Consider the following 22,326-nt stretch of genomic DNA (forward strand, 5'->3'; position numbering starts at 1 on the left):
TAACTGTTGGAAAATCAGTGGCTCACAAGCTGGAAGGGATATCGAGTAGGGTCCTGCAGGGATCAGTCCTAGGTCCAGTTCTGTTCAATACCTTCATAAATTTAGATAATAGCATAGAGAGTACACTTAACTTTGCAGATGATACCAACCTGGGAGAGGATGCAAGTGCTTTGGAGGACAGAACTACAATTCAAAATGATCTGGACAAACAGAATGAAGTAAACAATGAAATTTGATTAGGACAAATGCAAAGTATTCCATTTAGGAAGGAACAATCAATTGCATACATACAAAATGGGAAATGACTGTCTATGAAGAAATACTGCAGAAAAGGATAGCCGGGGGCTATAGTGGATCACAAGTTAAATATGAGTCAACTGTAACACTGTTGCTAAAAAAGCAATCATTTTGGAATGTATCAGGAGTATTGTGAGCAAGACAAGTAATTCTTCCACTCTATGCAGATAAGGCCTCAGCTGGAGTCCAATTCTGGGTGCCACATTTCAGGAAAGATGTGGACAAATTGGAAAAAGTGCAGAGAAGAGCAACAAAAATGATTAAAGGTCTAGAAAACATGACCTATGAGGAAAGACTGAAAAAATTGGAGTGGTTTAGTCTGGAGACAAGAAGACTGAGGGGGACATAAAAGTACATAAATGGTTGTTACAGGGAAGAGGGTGAAAAATTGTTCTCAGGCTAGGGCAATGGGCTTAAATTGCAGCAAGAGATGTTTAAATTGGACATTAGGAAAAACTTCCTGTCAGGGCAGTTAAGCACCAGAACAAATTATCTAGGGAGGTGATGGAATCTCCATCGCTGGAGGTTTTTAATAGGTGTGACAAACAGCCGTCAGGAATGGTCTAGTTATTTCTTAGTCCTGCCCTGAGTGCAGGCGATGGGACTAGAAAACCTCGGGAGGCCCCTTCTAGTTCTACACTTATGATTCTATGACATGGGTAAAATGGTACACGTTTAACTATAATTTCTCCAAATTGTGATTAAAGATTGTTAATGGTGTTTAGGGTTTATTTGTTTTCAATATAAAGGGAAACAGAAGCTGTAGAGAGATTCAAAACAACTTGTTCCTTTAATCAATATAGATAATTAACACTCAAAAGCAACACGTGTGAAAGATAATTTTAAGGCTACAAGTCTAATAGGACAAGTTAACAAATTGAGTCTTTTTATACTGCAAGTTCATTTATTGAAATAGTAGTGGTACTGCACTCTTTACTGGATTACAGTTTCATAACTTAAGGTGAGGGAGAAAACATGTCAGGTCCCAACAGGAGTATTACAAGATCCATACAATCCTAGTTCACTCAAAGTACAGTGAAGGTGTTCATTCACTTTGGTCATCATCCCAATCTTTCTTTCCTGACGGAGGTTTGGGCCCACCAGCTGGTTTTGCCATGATAATCTTGGGGGGAAAAAAATAATTAGATTAGGTAACTCACTTTGGATTTTTCCTTTCTATAGCTTGAGACATGCAGTTTGAGCAGCAGTCACTAAACTTATGCAGATCTGTTACTTTTGTACATTTTAACAAACAAGCTTTTGCCATTGGGTGTGTCCCATATTTCTGCAAAGATGTTGCAAGTTGGCACATCATAAGATGCTGTTTTCCCCAATACAATTTCAGTATTCCCTCAGTTACCTTTTTTAAAAGGGAGAGGGGGATTCAAGCTGTACACTTTCACATCTAAGAAAGATCTGTTTAATATCTAGCTAGTTTGTCAGAGTGACTGGGTTACTGAACACATGCAATATATTACAGGAAGAGTTTAGAGATAAATCTGTAATGCACAAAATCTGAATAAACTGAAAATCTATTTTAAATCCCTGACATCAGGATTTCCCAGCATAGGCAGACTTCCAAAAATGGCAGCTACACCTCTCTCAAGTAGCACCGCACAATTTAGTTTCAGTAACTAAAATGAATTCACTACAGCACAGCAAAAGCTGCCACAAATCGTATTTCAAACAGGTTGTTAAAAAGGTGAAACTGCTCACACACGTGCCCTTGAAAGCCAACAATACATATTAGCTCTGTGCTGAGTGTGGATACATTCATGTGTCTCTCAACTCAATATAACAAGTTCCACCGATTTTACAGCTCACTATTTTTCAGGTTAATCTTTCCATTCATCCTTATCCCAATGTCCTTGTTGTTTAGGGGCTTTTGGACAGCCCGCTGGTTTTGCCATAATAATCTGCAGAAGTTTTACATGCATATCACACAATTCTGCTAAAGTTCCATAAAATACCAAGTCATTAAACTATCCAGAAAAGCCTTCAACGCATTCCTTCCATTTTATTGTACAAGATGCATTTAAAATACAGATGTGGAAGGTTTTCTTTTCTGAAATACATACTACACATTTTCTTTGAGACAGTTACGTGCTCATACCTGTGAAATTAAGAGCTACCAACTATGGGTCAGGATGTAAATCCAACATGTATGGATCTCAGTGAGATGGCACCTTGCCTCACCTTTCCAAGATCTGAATCTAGCAATATGGTCAGCAATAATATATCTTGGTTTCACAAAAATAAACTGATTTAAGGTTATCAGTTTACTTTTTATAGCATGTATTCCTGACATGTACAAAAATGTCTCAAGTTAACTCAAAAGTTTGAAATCACGATCTCCCAAAGTCATTTCTTCAACTCACCTGATCTACTCTGAGCACAGTCACTGCAGCATTTGTAGCCAGTTTAATACCCCAGTGTTTTCCAAGATATGTATCTAACACACCAGTTTCCAACATATCCTTCACAGCTGCAGTTTCAGCCTGTCAGAAAAAAATATGAACATGGTTCAAAGTTTCATAGCACCAGATTTTCCTACCTTATTTCAAACTGTTCTACCTTTGTAATCCTAAACACCAACAGCCACACCCACCAAATGGTAACACAAGGACACTTGCCCGATTTTATCCCCTTTCCTCCAAATAAAACATTAATTTGAGCAACTTTTAGAAATGCGAACTGAATCATAAGTGGAATTATCTGAGCAATTGTTCAAGAACATATCCTCACGTTTCACATAACATTACTACATGAACAATGGTTGTAACTAATTTGTCTGCTGAAGAACAAAACATCCATTCTCTAAGCTGTTTGTCTAGCTCACTGATTAATATACTGCTCCAATTACTTTAAAGCTGAACACCTAAAATCTAGAACATAATTTATATCCTTGGGTATTTTATGTGGAGTATTCTTTTGCACAGAACCAAGTATTTTGGCAAGCATAATGTATGACACCATTTACCTCAATATCAAATCCAACATTTTTGTTGCCTTCTTGGTGCACTGCATAAAGTTTGGAGAGAACCTCATTGGCCTTTACTCCCGAATTTTCTGCTAGTGCTCGAGGAAAGGCTTCAAATGCCTCAGCAAATTTCTTGATAGCATACTGGTCAAGCCCAGGACATGTCTAAAGCAAAGTTTGAAAACGGTTTAATATTTTAAAGGAAAAGAAATGGATGAAGCGAGAGGAAAATACATTATTTACCTCTCCATAAGATGCGATCTGCTTGGCCAACTCAATCTCTGTTGCACCACCACCAGGAACAAGACGTTTATCCTGTGAACAAAACCCCACAAGATACATAATTATAAATGCAAAGTGGTTTGAGGTAGTTTTGTTTTAAAGTAACCTGATTAGATTTTTAGTATCTAGAACTAATTTCTGCCTTCATAAACAGATATTTTTCTTGGTACAATATTCCACAAGTGCAGAAATGGCACCAACTTCAAAAAGTGAGGCATTTTATTAGTATGGCTAAAGGTAAAAATCTAGCATCTATTATTTCTAAATGTCTTTGGGAAAAGTTCATTACTTTACTAAAACAATGAAATGGAAGTGATAAGAGTAAATTTGTTTTTATCTCAACAGACAACATGATTTGTTGGGAAAAACAGGAAAGGCACTGTATATTAATACTGCTCCTCAGCCGATCATCTATTCTGGGGAGTCATTATGGAAGAGGCAGAATAAGAACTGCAAGGGACTCAGACTTGGATTCAAACAGTGGCAAAGTGGAAACTATCAGATGTTAAACTTTCAAAAAGCTTCATGTTTTCTACAGTTTTTCAGCCTGTATTCGCATTGAAGACTCCCCATCTTATTTTAAAATCAGTATCTTAATTGCACAGTTTAAAGACAAAACTTTTGTAACAGACTAAGGGCTGGTCCACACTAACCCCCCACTTCGAACTAAGATACGCAACTTCAGCTACGTTAGTCACGTAGCTGAAGTCGAACTATCTTAGTTCGAACTTACCGTGGGTCCACACGCGGCAGGCAGGCTCCCCCGTCGACTCCGTGTACTCCTCTCGCCGAGCAGGAGTCCCGGCGTTGACGGCGAGCACTTCCAGGATCGATTTATCGCGTCTAGACAAAACGTAATAAATCGATCCTCGCCGGACCCGGAGGTAAGTACAGACGTACCCTAAGTTGTCCTAATTTATGAACTACATATTTTTGTACAGTACCTAAGCATATTTAACACCCTTATCACCAATGATAGATACCAATATCCAGATTTGCTGCTGCTCTCAGTTTCCAATGGGGACGGCAGGAGGTTGGGGAAACGGTCCACAGAGTGCCACCTAAGAGTCACTGATTCTCTGGCCAGGGTGCAGTTTAGCTCTGCCAGCTTGTATTGGTCTCAAACAGATCTTGTCACTCAAGATGGACTAAGCACAGTGCACTCTGACTACAACCCATCTCCTAACTCCAGGGCTGCACGAGTGGCATAGGAATCAGTTACACACCCGCTCTTTGCCCACTGGAGATTCCCCCGTGCTGAGGAGATACAAGTAGTTTCTGCATTCCAAGCAACAGAAGGGAGCAAAGCATGCCGTAAAGTCTTGGCACAAATATCTTGGTCTACAGCTCTGTTTTAATAGAGAAGTATATTCATTTTACTCACCCTAGTGAGTACTTTAAAAGTATTAACACCATCATCTATAGCTCTCTCTATGTCATCCATTAGATTATCTGTAGATCCACGGATTACTATGGTAGAAATGGCACCATCTTCCTTTTCTGTTAAGGAAAGACAGACTTAATTCTCTAGAAAACATATTAAGATGTAGAACATTTATAAATAAAGTTCTAATCATGACATAGAACCATAATCTCCTATGAATAGAAACATACCATGCTTAAACACAACTACTTGTGTATCCCCAACCTCTGACAAATAAACACTGTCGCAGTGACCCATTTCTTCTAATGTAGGTGGAATCTGGAAAAAAGAAGCACAAGTCAGAAAAAGATTCTGTTCATACAAAATAAATATCTCCACTGATGATACTCATTTGCAAACGGCATACCAATTTGGGAAGAGCGGTAGCGCCAAGAGTTTTACACAGCCTCCTGAGATCCCATTTTGAGTTCAACCTTAAATAAATAAATAAAAAAGAGTTCCTTTTACTACCATGTTTCCAAGAACAATTTGAAGTTTACTTTAGTTTGCAAGGAAAAATAAAGGTTTCCTCCATAATTTGGCAGTTCTATGTAATATTATCAGAATTAGTTTATTGGTATCCACTACAACACTACCATGGCATCAACTCCTCTAGTGCATTTCTGCAGTTGCTACTCTATGGTTACAGGAATTCCATGCTAATATTACAGAAATTGAAGTAGTAATGCTTTATTTTTAAGCACTGTTCACTTGGAATCAATTTTTTTTTACTTAATATCTATCTAGCATTTTGAAAGTTTAACTATTAATCCTCAACATCTTTGTGATAGAGGAATAGCTACTATCTCCATTTTACTAATGGGGAAAAAGAAGTTTAATAAGCTTAACGCTCAAGGCTACTAGGCCAACATCTGGTCTGCTGTATTAGACCATGTTTCATCACAAATAAGCTCATGGGATCAAAATGCTGTTTCCCTGAACATGTTACAACTCTTTTGAAGTGTCACTTATTCTGTTTTGTAAACATAATAGCTTTTACATGCACAAGACTTTTCTGAGAGGATCAAAATATGAAAATATAACACTAGCTGTTATGTCTTTTTTATGGGGCTGTCCTACGTTTAATAATTATACCTATACTCAAAAATGTTCACTCATTTTTATAAAGTGAATTTTAGTGCCCATGGAAAATGCTTATCAAAGGTCCTAGGGCAGAGTTCTTCCATTTATGCACTACCTATATTGTTTATACTTCCGCACACCATTGCATACTCTGACTTGGAGGAACCACCATTGTGATAGCCCTACCTCTATGCCCATTCAACCACTTTACTAAAATCACTAATGTCTTTTTAGAATATTTGATTTTGTTGACTGGAAAATTATTTTCAAATAATGAATAACTACAATATACAGAAAATGCAACCTTTACACCAAAACTCCATATTTTGCAAGGTGCAATCCATGGTCAGGAAACTCCAAGCTATGTTCGGTAACAGACACACCCTAACTGTAACTAACTTAACAGACACTCAATTTCACCCTCTACTGGAGGAAAAATAATCATCCACATTAGGTAAGAATGTTTACATTACATATACCTTTGTATTCTGAAGACTTTGAGGAGACAACAGCAAATACGGTATGTATAGGTATTGACATTTAAATTGTTTGTACCATTTTAATCCTTACCTGACTAACATAAGATTGTATTTATTGGCATAATGAAGTGCCATGTCTGCCACTTTGCCACCTGTTACTACAACATTTGCACCAGCATCAGCAATTGCCTTGACTTGCAGATCCATTAGATTTTCTTCTCCCTTGCTGAAATTCCTAAGTTCGTCAGCAGTTTTTATCAGTACAGTGCCCTATCAAAAGGAAACATTTTTCGATTTACAAAACACATGCGTATTGTGCCTAGAGGTTTTACATGACATTTTGACAAACCAAAATGAACTTTCCCCTTTCCTGTTCACTCCTGCAACTCATGCTACTTTATCACTATTCCTCAAGTAAAAGCATGAGTGAAACGTGTCGGATACTAAATTGCAGGTCAGCAAGGTTCAGTTCTGGACCACCAGGAGAGAAATTTCACAGCTGAAGATCCTATCTCAGGAATGCCTTAGTTTCTAGTCCAGAGTTCAGATACAGGAACTGTTCATATCTGTCCCTGTAGCTGCTCAAGTGTCAAGACAGTGCTTCCTAAAACAGAATACTAACCATATAGAATTTTACATACACACAAACCATCCTGGCTACCAGTTTACTTCTAGAGTTCAGTGTGATTTATGGAGAATGAGGTGTAATATCCTCCACATGGCTAGCACCAAGTGAGCAGCCACATTTTATATCAGCAGAAGCTTCTAAATGGTCTTCCAGGGTAGCGCCAGAACATATCATACTAATTTACTTTAGATGTCAAGTAGGCTTGTATCGCTCTGGCAAGAGGAAAGTCACAACCATCCTTATCCAGACACAGGTGGAAAGATTTTTTCCAGTTACCACGGTTATCTTAAAATCTAAGGAAGGCTTTACGGAGGCAAAAAAATAGTAAATGTCCCATTTTGAACAAAAAGATAGATTGTCGTCATCCACATGCTCATGTCAGTGCAGCCTAAACCATTTACTTCTTTTGACAGCCTGAGGCCTGGTCTACACTAGGCGTTTATGTCGAAGTTAGCGCCGTTACATCGAATTAACCCTGCACCCGTCCACACCGCGAAGGTATTTAGTTCGACATAGAGGTCTCTTTAATTCGACTTCTGTACTCCTCCCCGACGAGGGGAGTAGCGCTAAATTCGACATGGCCATGTCGAATTAGGCTAGGTGTGGATGGAAATCGACGCTAATAGCTCCGGGAGCTATCCCACAGTGCACCACTCTGTTGACGCTCTGGACAGCAGTACGAGCTCGGATGCTCTGAACTGCCACACAGGAAAAGCCCCGGGAAAATTTGAATTTGAATTCCTTTTCCTGTCTGGCCAGTTTGAATCTCATTTCCTGTCTGGACATCGTGGCGAGCTCAGCAGCACTGGCAACGATGCAGAGCTCTCCAGCAGTGATGGCCGTGCAATCTCAGAATAGAAAGAGGGCCCCAGCATGGACTGATCGGGAAGTCTTGGATCTCATCGCTGTGTGGGGCGATGAGTCCGTGCTTTGCGAGCTGCGATCCAAAAGACGGAATGCAAAGATCTACGAGAAGATCTCTAAAGACATGGCAGAGAGAGGATACAGCCGGGATGTAACGCAGTGCCGCGTGAAAATCAAGGAGCTGAGACAAGGCTACCAGAAGACCAAAGAGGCAAACGGACGCTCCGGATCCCATCCCCAGACATCCCGTTTCTACGAGGCACTGCATTCCATCCTCGGTGCGGCCGCCACCACTACCCCACCAGTGACCGTGGACTCTGAGGATGGGATAGTGTCCACGGCTGGATCCTCGGACATGTTAGCGGACGGGGAAGATGAGGAAGGAGATGAGGAGGACGAGGCAGTCGACAGCGCTCACAACGCTGATTTCCCCGACAGCCAGGATCTCTTCATCACCCTTACAGAGATCCCCTACCAACCCTCCCCAGCCGTTACCCCGGACACAGAATCTGGGGAAGGATCAGCCAGTAAGTGTTGTAAAAATCTAAACATTTATTTGTAACAGAACAGGAATATTAACAATTTAAAAAATGGGTTTCTCATGATTAGTTTGATTAGCTTAACGGTTCAGTCATGGGCAGTGCAACTATTGAAAAAAAATCTAGCAATGTCCGGTTTTGCATGATTGTCCTGCCCAAGCCGCTCTACTGGTTAGTCACTGCTACAGCAGCTACAGTAAAATGCGGTCTATATGTCCGGGGATGGAGCAGAAATCCTCCTGTGACATCTCGAGGAAGCTCTCCTGGAGGTAATTGGAAATCCGCTGCATTAGGTTCTTGGGGAGAGCGGCCTTATTGGGTCCTCCGTAGTAGGACACGTTGCCACGCCACGAGACAAGCAAGTACTCTGGAATCATTGCTCTGCACAGCATGGCGGCATACGGCCCTGGTCTTTGCAGGCTTTCCCGGAGCATTCGCTCTTTCTCGCTGTCAGAGATCCTCATGAGGGTGATGTCGCTCATGATGACCTGCTTTGAATGAGGTAGGGGAATGTTAGTGTTGGGACTGCTTTGCCGTTCCTTTACAGAACTGTAACCGCTGGTTTGCAGCCACGCGGTGGAGGCGGGAGAGGGGCAGCCGAAAGGGATCGTTCCCGGGGACAGCCGCGAGGGTGTGGGACAGGAGCAGACTTCCTGCTTGCCGAATTGCTGGCAGCAGGGACCGACATTGATTTCAATGTGAAATGAGGCCATTGCTAATATTAAAGTTTTAAGCTGCCACAAGTCTACGGCTTACCATGTCTGCCTGCAACAGAAATTCCGTTCTCCTGAGAGGCTTCTCAAATGTGCTGTAGAAGACCCCAGGCACTGAATGCGAAGGCCGAGAATTCGACCTTGTGCTGAGTGCGCATGTGATAGGTGCTGTGCATGGTCTTGTTCACAGAGAAAGACTATGTTCTTTGTTCACAACTACATTTATCTTTCTGAGGAATTCACTCCCTTTTTCCCATTCCCACAGCCCCATCTGCGACTGTCTCACAACCTAGCCTGTCATCACACTCCCAGAGGCTAGCGCGGATTAGGCATAAGAAGAAGAGGACACGGGAGGACATGTTCTCGGAGCTTATAGCCTGCTCCAGAGCCCAGGCAGCACAGCAGACCCAGTGGCGGGAGAACTTGACCCGAATGCACCAAGCCAACATGGATCGGGAGGAGAGGTGGCGTCAGGAAGACCAGCAGGCGACTCAAACCCTGCTTGGACTAATGAGGGAGCAAACGGACACGCTCCGGCGCCTTGTGGATGTTCTGCAGGAACGGAGGCAGGAGGACAGAGCCCCGCTGCAGTCCATCTCTAACCGCCCTCCCCCGCCACCAAGTCCCATACTCCCCTCACCCAAAGTGCACAGAAGGAGAGGCGGCAGAGTCCCTGCTAACTCTCACTCCACCCCTGCAGAGAGCTCGAGCAGCAGAAGGCTCTCATTCCCCAAAATTTGACAAGTTCTTTCCTTCCCGCCTGACACAAGCCCCCGTCCAAGTTTCACTTTCCCAGTTCCATGTTTGGTTGATAATAAAAAATACGTTTCTGTTAACTACTGTTTCCATCATGTTCTTTTGGAGGAGGGGGGGATAGGGGGTTGGTAATTCGACAGGACAGTCACCTTTGGCAGGGTATATAGTCGGGGGCAGGCACAGCAGCAGGGCACATACATAGTGCAGTGATGCAGTGACTAGTTACCCTGGTTAGTCTGGGAGGTTGTTTTCATGTTATGTGGTGGGGGGTGGGTTGCTCTGTGACTTTGTGGCAGGGGAGGGCAGTTACAGATCTTAAGCGGCGGTCCTTAGGCAGGATCACAGAGCCACACAGCAGGGGATCTGTAACCGTCCTCCCCCTGCCACAAAGTCACATAGACCCCCCCATACACACAGTCCCTATCAGGAGGGGTGACAGGCTCCGTTGAAACAACCATCCCACCGCAGCGGAGCCTGTCAATCCTTGAGTTTAGAAGCTGCATTCGCGCCACTACAGTACACCCGCTCCGCACCACAGTCTGCGTCCCAGTTTTAAAAAATTCCCGCGAATACAGTATTAAAGAAAACGGTGTGCTTTAACAAAGTAGAACTATTTTTATTTTGAAACGTGTGTTGGAAGTGGGGTGAAGGGGGTATGTAACTGGATAGGATAGTCAACATTAACTGGGTAAAGAAACGGGGGCAGGTTTAGCTTCTCAATACACAAACTTTAAAGTCACAGGTTACCCTGCTCACTCAGGAACTTTGCTTTCAAAGCCTTCCGGATGCACAGCGCTTCCCGCTGGTCTCTTCTAATCGCCCGGCTGTCTGGCTGTGAGTAATCAGCAGCCAGACTATTTTCCTCAACCTCCCACCCCGCCATAAAGGTCTCCCCCTTGCTCTCACAGAGATTGTGGAGCACACAGCAAGCTGCAATAACAATGGGGATATTGGTTTCGCTGAGATCACAGCGAGTCAGTAAGCTTCTCCATCTCCCCTTGAGACGGCCAAAAGCACACTCCACCACCATTCTGCACTTGCTCAGCCGGTAGTTGAAGAGTTCTTTTTCAGTGTCCAGGGCGCCAGTATAGGGCTTCATGAGCCAGGGCATTAGCGGGTAGGCTGGGTCCCCGAGGATGACTATAGGCATCTCCACATCCCCAAGAGTTATTTTGTGGTCCGGGAAGTAAATACCTTGCTGCAGCCGTCTAAACAGACCAGAGTTCCTGAAAACACGAGCGTCATGAACCTTGCCCGGCCATCCCACGTAGATGTTGGTAAAACGTCCCCTGTGGTCCACCAGTGCTTGCAGCACCATGGAAAAGTAGCCCTTTCTGTTAATGTACTGGCTGGCCTGGTGTTCCGGTGCCAGGATAGGGATGTGAGTTCCATCTATGGCCCCACCGCAGTTTGGGAATCCCATCGCTGCGAAGCCATCTATGATCGCCTCCACGTTTCCCAGGGTGACTACCTTTGGCAGCAGTACATCAACGATTGCCTTGGCTACTTGCATCACAACAACCCCCACGGTAGATTTGCCCACCCCAAACTGGTTCGCGACTGACCGGTAGCTGTCTGGCGTTGCAAGCTTCCACAGGGCTATGGCCACTCGCTTCTGGACAGTCAGGGCTGCTCGCATCCGGGTGTCATTGCGCTTCAGGGCAGGGGACAGCAACTCACAAAGTTCCAGGAAAGTTCCCTTCCGCATGCGAAAGTTTCGCAGCCACTGGGATTCATCCCAGACCTGCAGCACTATGCGGTCCCACCACTCAGTGCTTGTTTCCCGTGCCCAGAATCTCCTTTCCACGGCATCAACATGACCCATTGCCACCGTGATGTTCTCGGCGCTGGGTCCCCTGCTTTCTGAGAGGTCTGTGCTACTCTCAGACTTCAGGACATCACCGCGTTGACGTAGCCTCCTCGCCTGACTTTTCTGCATCTGCCTCAGGGAAAGGTGTATGATAAGTTGCGAGGCGTTGAGAGCGGCCACAACTGCAGTGATGGTTGCAGCAGGCTCCATGCTCGCAGTGCTGTGGCGTCCGCGCTGTCACTGACTAGAAAAGTGCGCAAACTGATTTCCCGCCGGCGCTTTCAGGGAGGGAGGGCGGGAGTGATGGACGGATGACGACAGTTACCCAAAAGCACCCTGGACACATTTTTTTTACCCAGAAGGCATTTGCGGCTCCACCCAGAATTCCAATGGGCAGCGGGGACTCCGGGAACTGTGGGATAGCTGACCACAGTGCACCACTTCCAATGTCGACGCTTTCCCCGTTAGTGTGGACTCACAAAGTCGAATTACTGTCCTTAGTGTGGACACACACGTTCGACTTTGCAATATCGATTCCAAAAATTCGATTTAAGTAAAATCGAACTACTCTCGTAGTGTAGACAAGGCCTTACATTGGACAGAAGGGTGTAATGAATAACATCACTTCGCACACCTGACATGAGTTCTCAGGGGAGCTATACTTTTGCCCAACACTATCATCTAGGACTTTTCAAAGGAAAAAGAATGGAGCTGCATTGCAGAGACTCAATTCACCCCTACCAGAGTCTATAACTTTTCAGGTAATTTTGTCGACCGCCATGATGTAATATAGGTATCTGCAATTAAGTCAGTTAATTAATTTGCACTTAAATGTCATATTAAACAACCTAGTAGAGCAAAACTACTGTATATTGGGCACACAAGAATATCTTAAACTCTATTTTGACTCAACATTATATTTGTATGCTAACATTTTGTGTTATATATTATCTGTCAGTGATCTCAGGAAAAGTTTGAAAATGCATCTGCTCAAAGGAACACTTCATATTAAAGTTAGAGAAAAATATGGTTTAGACAGCTATGATAGAAAACCCTGAACTTCATTTTAACATAGAAGCTCAAGTCCCCTATTAAAAAAAGTTGTCACCGTCAATTGTCAAGGATATTTAAAGTTAATATTAATCTGAGAATAATACAGACCAAGTACTGCATATGTACATAAATTGCTATGGGACTTCTTTTGGGCACCTACATACCTTAGTTTCAGTTATCATGCCATCAAAAGGACAGGAATACACAGCTATTTTGGCATCTTTGACAGAAGTAACATCTCCTTCAGTTTCTTTTTTAAAAACCATACCATGCAGGACTGAAGAGGCAGAGATACCAGAGCCCTAAAGAGAATAAAGGGGACAGATAAAGATCACATTTCAGTACACCAATCCACCACAATAAAGCTTGCTCTTTTAAAAAAGGAAGTCTCATGTTTGAACATGCTTAGACATGTTTCTATTCCAGGATGAGGAGAAAACACTATGCTGATTTGGGAATACTGAATATTCTTCTCTAGAAATACACAGTTGAAGATTTATTCCATGGCAGTAACAATTAGAAATTTTTAGTGATCCCTTTTTCTGCTCCCAGTCAGGAAGAAGGATTAGCAAGAAAGAAGTTGATGGGAAGCACAAGTTTGGCCCATTCTGTCATCCTTACTGAGGTCTAATATCCCACTGACAGAGTAAGAACAACAGGATCAGGCCCGTAACATTCTGCATCCTCCCCCACCCCAGCATGAACATCTGGGTTGCATTTTAATTGAAGGTACGATTACTGAAAAACATATTGGTTGAGCTTTTAGCTCATGAGACTGATTTGTTTAAGGACCAAACACTTAGAGTTCTGCCCCTGAAGTCTACAGGCAATTCAGCTCTAAGCCAAGTATTGCACAGAAAATATCTTGAAACTAGGAATGCCAGAGTTTGGTAAAAAGAATTTAATTGAATGTGCTATAACAATATATCTACATTATTGAAGCCGTGCCTCAATCTATCAAAAATAAAGACAATCTTAAAGTCTAGGCTGGGCGAGGGACAACAGAAATGTAACATTTTAGGATCCAAAAGTTAGCTATTTTCATTACAGAGTTATCTAATACAATAACAGGAATACCAGAATTTATTCCTGGAGGAATTCTGCGCAAAACGTAGAATAAATATCCCCTGCAGTTATTTCTCCCCCCCCCGTCCCCCCCGCCACAAAATAATTGATTCTGACAGGGAGGCATGAGAGAGGTGATGCTGCAATTACACCTTTCGCCAACCAGGGGCTGATATGGTGCCAGAAGAGAGGGCAGCCTGCTGCGGAGACGGAGGAGGCAGAAGCTGCCTTCCTCGAAGTGCCATGGCCACGGGACCAGGTTAGGAGGCACGAGATATGGGGGGGACAAAGAGTGGGGCACATGGAGCTGCTGGGGAGTCACAAACGGGGGTTCAGAAGGGCTAGTGAAGGTACAGGAGTTAGTGGGGTAACATTAAGCCAAGGGCTGAATGGGAGTGAGGGTACAGGGCCACAGGGGGATATGCCTGGCTGAATGGGGAGTGGGCGTGCAGAGAAGATGTGCCTGACTGAAAGGGAGTCAGTCTGTGTCTGAATGGGGGATGCTCCCCAACAATCCCTCCCACCCCCCACAAAAAAAACTGTCCCACCCACGCCTAACAACCTTCCAGGTTCACTCCCAGGGCTCCTTCCCAGCAATTACTTCCCTCCCGCTCAGCTCCTCCGTTGCCACTGACTCCCCCAAACTTTCACACTGCTTCTAAGTGTGTGGCAAATATGTTTCTGAATTGTAGTTTAAATGAATTACTACTCAAAGTTTCATATTTAATATGCCTAGAAAGGAATCTATTTGTCGAAAAACATTTCCTGAATCTTTTTTTGTTGTCTGTTCCAGACATACTTGCTGACAAGTATTGTGAAATAAATTACTAAAATAATTGAAACTGGCGTGGTTATATTGGGTTATTCTGACAAATAAAATATGCAGAATTTTGAAGAATTTTAAAATATTGTGTGCAGAATTTTTAATTTTTTGGTGCAGAATTCCCCCAGGAGTAAGAATTAGTCATGCTTTAGTGAAAAAAGTTCAGAGCTTACCAAAATTTTGCATACTCTGATGCTGTCAACATTGAAATGACCAGAATTAGGAAGAATAGATACTGTTTGAAAAAAGAAACATGTATTATATAATTTAAGTGCAAAGTACAAATGTGACACCAGAAAATCATATGCATCATTTATATAGAAAATACTGTATTAATAAGATATTTGGTTTTAAAAGCCTTTAAACAAATAAAGAGATCAAGAAATGAACTGCCAAATTTTACGTTAGCAGGAAACAGTTACCCTCCTCAATGATCAGTTACAGATAAGTATAGGTAGTGCAATGCTGAGAAAGCGGAACTCTTCACTATGAAATAGCAGTATCTGGCCAGCAAAAGAACACAAATCAATGAAGCCAGCAGGCCAAGTTTAGCCTGTGCCCACTTACACTGAGGCTGAATTTGGCACAGAGTATTTTGAGGAAAATTTTGCTCTAATGATGAGAGTTGTATTCTTGGGCTCTACAAGATGGAAAGCTCTATATAACAAAACTCACCAACATCACACTTAGATTAAGTCGTGCATTTAAGAGCATGAGTGCAACTGCAAAGATGAAAATAGATTTTCATCTTGAAAATGTATGGCTTACTAGAAAGCCATTTGGACTAACCACAGCTGGGCCAAAATGAGCATGAAGAGAATTCAGTGGGTAAGACGAAAAGAAATACCACCTCCCTCTCTCCCTTGCCCCCAAAGACATGAGACCTGATATATTCAGCTCATTTAACCTAATACATGAATAGCTGGCAATGCCTTTCACCTATGACGTGAGCACTTGAATAACAAAGATTAAAAACAAGCCTGTATTCAGTTTAGATACATACAAGATGCAAACTTGTTTACTTACCACATGCCTGAGCAATAAGCTTTGCCAGGAAGATTTCATTGCCATATTGTTTACTCATTACTGAGGTGTGCAGCAAAGATGCCACTTCTTCAACATCATGCAGATTCTTTGCAGAACAGCATACTAAGTCAGGAAGAATTTCTAGGGCTTTCTTGCAAGCTTTTTCATAACCTTCTATCACCTGTAATGCAAATGACAAAGTTCACTAACATTCTAACCTCCTCCACCTAACTGTACATTCATGTTCACTATGTTTCCTTCTGAAAGAGTCACAAAGTATCAATGCATACATTATGTATATACTGTCATTTGAAAGTTGACTAAAGGGAGCAGCTCAAAAGGGATGGAGATCATCAAGTAATACATAGCAAGTATTCAAGAATATTATAGATGTGATTTATAATACACAACCCAAGGTCACTGATTAACCCATATTAGTTATCATCTACCAGTGTTCATGCAACATGAATATTAAATTAACTACATGCCTCTGAAACTGAAAGTCCCATCCTCAGAAGTTCCTCTGCTAGCTCAAGAAGGGTTCCAGCAAAAACAAGGACAAAGTTTGTTCCATCTCCAACTTCTTGCTCTTGCATATGGGAAGCCATTACAATCATTTTTGCAGCAGGGTGTTGGACCTGTTAAAGGAGTTAGACATATTAATTTAACTGTTAATATCCCGGTTAGTCAACTTTAAAAGTATATAGCCCTAAATATATGTATCAAATATAAGCTCCTTTTTGGTTAAAAATCTGATCTAAAATTAATCAGGATTATGAACTAGATGGGGAAAAAGCAAGTTAAACAATAAATTACACAATAAGCAAGAGTATAAGATATGAAAATTGCAAGACTCTGGAATACTGCTGTGGGGTTAAGACAATAGAAAAAAGGCACTTCCTTTCTTCCCCATTTCTAATTGACAGCTGCATTATTTTTATGGGATACCAGTGTGGCCTTACAATCACACATGATCACACATGTAGATTACCTTAGACTTTCAACTTACCTTGTCAAGATAAACTTCAAGCAACACTGAGTTTTGTGTATGCATATATACACAGTTGATCAGCTCTAAGCTATACTTTCCAATCTGCACAAAAATGGCAGCTCTTCCCCCTTCCAATAAACAATTTAATAGAAAACTGCTTTATCTATTCTTGGATATATTTATAGCTACAATTATGGTGTCTAAGCCATGGTGACATGCAAGATTGATTATAATAAGCAATTAAGACTCCTGTATTTAAGCACTCTACTGTTTGTTCACTTGCTAATTTTATAATTCAATCATTTATAATGGTCCCCTCTTTAAAGTAAATTAGGAAAGTTCTATAGCAGTGATACTCAGACCTCAGTGGTTCAGGAGCCAAATTAGCAATCAACATCACCAAAAAGAGCCATAGTAGTGTGAATGCATTGTTTATTTACTATTTTTATATATTATTCTCACAGCAAAATAACTGACCAAGTATTATTATTTTATCAACTACAATTGGTTAATAACATAGTAAAATAACCTGATTGGTTAAGGATATTAAAACACTGTGGTTTAATATCATGTGCTGCAAAGAGCCGCAGAAGACAAACTGAAGAGCCACTTGTGGCTCAGGAACCTCAGTCTGTGTATCACTATTCAATAGCATACACACAACATTATTCATGGGTTGACACAGAGGCATCACACAATTGAATTTCTATTTAACTGTTGCAGCAAATGACATCACCTCAGCTTCTGCATAATTCTATTAACTTTCTCATTGCAGGATGTCACATCCCCAACGTCCCTAAAACCAAAAGTGAGAATTCTACGCAGGTAGAGGGACATGTGAAAGTTGGCACCAACAAGAAATTAACATTGCACTTATTTCTCTTAAACAAGAGTCTTCCACACAAGATGCCAGCAATTACAATCCATGTCTCTTTCATTCCTAAATTCTACTCCTATTTTGAGGAGGAAGAGAGGCAAATACCAATAATGACATTCAATAATCCAAGTGTCTTTGCAGCAGGGCCTTTCTGTCACTACTAGAGCTCTGAAAAGCCCTTCTATTTTTTTCTGTTGTGTGTATATTTGCTACACTCCTCTCAGGATCCAATTATGAATTAGATCATTTAGAAACTGTGGCCCTGATCCTATAAACTTACCCTTATTAATAAAACTGAGTAAAAGCCTTAGTTGTTGAAATAAACTTTAGCTAGTTGGTAATCTTTTAACATGAAAAAGCACTTACCTCCAACTCCCTTAAGATCGTTGCAGCATCGTTTGTCACGAAAAGCTTCTCAAGATGATTGATAACCATTTTGTTCATTCCTAAATGATAAAAAGCTCATCAATTCTTATTTTACACAACTGTAAATACTTTACAGTTTGAATTGGTGTTATTTGGTTAAATTCCTTTCATCTCATGCAATCGATGGACTATTTTTGTTCTTCATATAAAAGTATTTATAACAAAGAAGTTTACCATAATCAGTTTCCCCTGTAAAGAAGTGGTTTGGGATATTTTGACCTTCATAATTTTTAGCCCTATAAACATTTGTAAATTTGGATTGAGGAATCTGTGAGACCTCTCTCTTCTGAAATAAAGTTTTGAAGTTACATTAAGGGGATACTAACAATTTAAACAAAATTAGTGTTTTGTAATTCTATTACATAATTTAAGATTACTACCAAAAATGTACCGCACAATATGTTTTTCAGTTTATTTTGTGCATTTGATAGTGCAGTATGTAGTCAGTTTAACCATATCCCCTACACAGTCAATGTTTCTTCACCTTCTGTGGATCTTTCACATAGCAGCAAATGGAACAAAAAAAACTAAATTAGTACAATGATGATAATTCTACAAAAACAGACTTGAGGACTCAGAGGCAGCTATAGGACATTAAACTTTTTTTAAAAAATTGACCAGACTGAAAATGCTCCTTTATTGAAATCATGTGACTAAAGACATTTATAACTGAAGTTTTACCACAAACAATGGCATGGTCATCCTTCAAGAAAAACAAATATAGCTTCTTTGTACATAAATATTACAATAAACAGTATAAAATTAGAGAAGGTTACCATTTGGTCCAAGAGCTGTACGGGTTGTTTGGGCAAGCTCCTTACATGCCTGTATGTTCCTAAATACAGCTTCTTCTAATCCTGAAAAATGCTGTAAAAAAAAAAAAAATGTTTATTGCTTAGAATCAGAGGTTCTAACAAAAAAATTCTGGAAGAATTACAGTCACTTGTCATTTGACAGCCAGGATGAAATGCTGGCTTCACTAAAATCAATAGCAAATCTCCCACTGAGTTATTTTGGAGTGAAATCCTGGCTACACAAAAGTTTAAACAAAAATTCAATCCTCCTCTTTCAAAAACAGTGACAAAGAAGCTAACATACACTGGCTGTCAACTGCAGAGTTTAGCAACTAAAGCAAATTTATGAATATGAAAGAGGAAAGTTGGGTCAACACTCAACAGATTGAACCTCATAAGTCTGTCCAAGTAAATGAGGGACTTCTGGTGAGGATATTGGCTTATGGAGGGCATGACAAATGTTTTCCACACCTACTTGCCTGAGAAAAATGTATGCACCATCACTCCCATCAAGATCATACCCCCAAAGTTATACCATTTACACCACTCCCACATCAGTAAGTCAAATATGCCCCACAAGATAAATAATTTCCAACTCCCTCCCACATACACCTCTACCCCAATATAACACTGTCCTTGGGAGCCAAAAAATCTTACTGTGTTATAGGTGAAACCACGTTATATTGAACTTGCTTTAATCCGCCGGAATGTGCAGCCCCCCCGGAGCACTGCTTTACCACGTTATATCCGAATTCATGTTATATCGGGTTTCATTATATCGAGGTAGATGTGTACATACATCCATTTGTAAATTTAGAGCGCCTATCAGTTAATAAATCACATCTCCTCTCTCACACACCTCTGCAAAGCTCATCTGGGTGCCCTCTAAAAGTCCCAGAGAAAGCTCTGTTTCCAAGCTCTCTCTCACAACTTCAGGAAAGGTAGAAGCAGCTCCAGCTGTTCTGTTCCTGTCTCTTCTTGTTAAAGGAGAACCAGCATCTGTGCCATTTTGCCTCCCCATTCCCCTCTCCTTTCTACAAGAGTTCAGCAGCTCCTGCAACTATTCCCTACCTCCAACTACTCTCTTGTGAATAAAGAAAAGCATAAAGTTCCCTGAGTTGCTTGCGTCTCCCATTCTCCATCCTGTTAAGCAGCAGTACTCAGAAACCTCTGTTGCTTTCTTCTCCCTTCCAGAGGGGGAGTCAGCAATAACCTAGTCCAGGGGTGGCCAGCCTGAGAAGGAGCCAGAATTTACCGATGTACGTTGCCGAAGAGCCACAGTAATATGTCAGCAGACCCCCGTCTCCCCGCACTCCTGATCAGCTGTTTCGGGGCATGCAGGAGGCTGGGGGCGGGGGGAGGGTTGAAAGCGAGGGCAAGGCAGGCTCAGGGGAGGGCTGGGAAGGGGTGGAGTGGGGGCAGGGCCTGTGGCAGAGCCAGGGATTGAGCATCCCCCAGCAGTGAGCACCCCCCAGCACATTGGAAAGTTGGCTCCTGTAGCTCCAGCCCCGGAGTCGGTGCCTATCTAAGGAGCTGCATATTAACTTCTGAAGAGCCGCATGTGGCTCTGGAGCCACAGGTTGGCCACCCCATACCTAATCCCCCTCTGTCCATTTATTTGAGCAAAGTTTCTATTCTCCTAGGCAGGTTTGTCAACTTGTTAAATACACCTCTACCTCGATATAACGTGACCCGATATAACGCAGGAAAGCAGTGCTGGGGGGAGGGCTGCACTCTGGTGGATCAAAGCAAGTTCAATATAACGCTGTTTCACCTACAACGCGGTAAAAATTTTTGGCTCCTGAAGACAGCATTATATCGAGGTAGAGGTGTCTACTAATTCAATGTTGACTTTGGCATTGTACTAAGCATTTTGCTTCTCTGGAATTTTGTTTGTAAACAGTATAGTAAGAATAGACTGATATAAGGGCATTCATTGGTAACAGGAGTGAGTTAATTTATTAGCATTTGCATTCCACAGCTGGGGCTCGTTTGTGCTAAGCACTGTGTGGCTATATATCAAAACAATTCCTTGCCCAAACAGCTTGCAATATCGAAAGCCAAGCAACCTACACAGGGTGAGGGATCAGTCTCTCATTAAAAACGGAGTTGTGTTTGAACGGCCTGACAGCTACTCAAAATTACCCACTGTCAGTTGCCTAATGCTTTAGGGGCATTACTGTTAATACTTTCATAGACTCCAAGGCCAGAAAGGACTCTTGTGATCTAGTCTGACCTGTATATTATAGGCCATAGAATTTCCCCACAATAGTTCCTAGATCATATATTTTAGAAAAACATCTAATCTTGATTTTAAAATGGACAGTGACGGAAAAAGGTCACCACAAACTTTGTCAAATTGTTCCGCTGGTTAATTACTCTAACCGTTAAAAATGTACATCTTTCAATCTGAATTTGTCTAGTTTCAATTTCCAGCCATTGGATTATTTTATATCTTTCACTGCTAACCTGAGGAGCCCATTATTAAATATTTGTTCTCCATACTTTTAGATTGTAATCAAGTCACTCCTTCACTTTCTCTTTGTTAAGCTAAAAAGACTGAGCTCTTTCAATCTACCACTATAAGGCATGTTTTTCTAATCCTTTAATCCTTCTCGTGGCTCTTCTGTCAACCCTCTCCAACCTGTCAACATCCTTCTTGATCTACGGACACCAGAATCGGGCACGGGATTCCAGTGGCGGTCACGCCAGAGCCAAATACAGAGCTACAATAACCTCACTGCTCCTGCTCAAGTCTCCCCTGTTGATGCATCCCAGGATTACAGCAGCTCTTTGGTCACAGCATCGCCCTGGGAGCTCCTGGTCACCTGCTTATCCACCGCAAGGCACAACTGTTTTCAGTCACCGCTCAGGCAACGGGCCGCGAGCCCAGGGCAGGGTAAACCCGGCAGATGAAAAGGGGAGATTCGCCCCAGCCCGGGCCTGCAGCCGGCTCGGCCCCGCCCAGCCCCGTCCCAGGTTGCAGCTGCGGGCCCCGCCAGCAGCCTCCCGGGCGGCCACGCGCGAACCCGCCGTGGAGCAGGGACCGGGGCGGGGGGAGAAGCTGCCCCCGAGCCCGCATCTCGCGGCCGGCGCCCCCCACCCCCCACTAGTCCGAGGGGGAGGGGCACCGCGGACACGACAGGCCCCGCCCTCCTCAGCGCGTGGAGCCGCAGGGTCCAGCCCGGGCTGCGCTTCTGGAAGCTTCTCCGGCCCGGCCCCGGGGGCGCGCGGGAACCCCAGGCCCGGTCCCGCTCTCACCTTGGCGCCTTCTTTCAGCATCTGGGCAAAGCCCGGGGCCTTGGGCACGTGCATCGCCATGTCCGCTCGGAGCACTGAGGCCGGCCACGCGCCGTGATGCACGAGCTGAACCACGGGAAACGGGAGAATGGAGGGAGCTTGCGCGCGCAACTCACA

At 42.6% G+C, this 22,326-nt stretch overlaps 1 protein-coding gene across 1 annotated transcript; it reads right to left on the reverse strand.

The window, feature by feature from the left end:
* Positions 1-1,064: 1,064 nt before the first annotated feature.
* On the reverse strand, positions 1,065-22,325 carry CCT8 (chaperonin containing TCP1 subunit 8). Its single transcript, XM_054047750.1, has 15 exons — positions 22,171-22,325; positions 18,892-18,982; positions 18,056-18,135; positions 16,310-16,459; positions 15,822-16,002; positions 14,969-15,030; positions 13,072-13,209; positions 6,636-6,814; positions 5,350-5,416; positions 5,174-5,261; positions 4,944-5,059; positions 3,521-3,592; positions 3,278-3,442; positions 2,676-2,795; positions 1,065-1,420 (listed from the first exon to the last, which is right to left on the reverse strand). Exons 1-15 carry the CDS (start codon positions 22,228-22,230, stop codon positions 1,343-1,345), a joined length of 1,647 nt encoding a protein of 548 aa, XP_053903725.1. The 5' UTR covers positions 22,231-22,325; the 3' UTR covers positions 1,065-1,342.
* Position 22,326: the final 1 nt, after the last annotated feature.

The sequence above is a fragment of the Malaclemys terrapin genome, chromosome 1, assembly GCF_027887155.1.
Source record: "Malaclemys terrapin pileata isolate rMalTer1 chromosome 1, rMalTer1.hap1, whole genome shotgun sequence".
In the NCBI taxonomy this organism is placed as follows: Eukaryota; Metazoa; Chordata; order Testudines; family Emydidae; genus Malaclemys; species Malaclemys terrapin.

What these genes read in the sequence shown, in the direction of transcription:
- CCT8 (XM_054047750.1), bottom strand. Translation starts at nt 22,230, where the DNA reads ATGGCGATGCACGTGCCCAAGGCCCCGGGCTTTGCCCAGATGCTGAAA. An exon ending in AGTAGTTGTGTTTAAGCATG is followed by an intron (nt 5,060 to 5,173) that starts GTATGTTTCTAT and finishes TTTCCTTAACAG; the next exon opens with AAAAGGAAGATGGTGCCATT. An exon ending in AGATCGCATCTTATGGAGAG is followed by an intron (nt 3,443 to 3,520) that starts GTAAATAATGTA and finishes ACTTTGCTTTAG; the next exon opens with ACATGTCCTGGGCTTGACCA.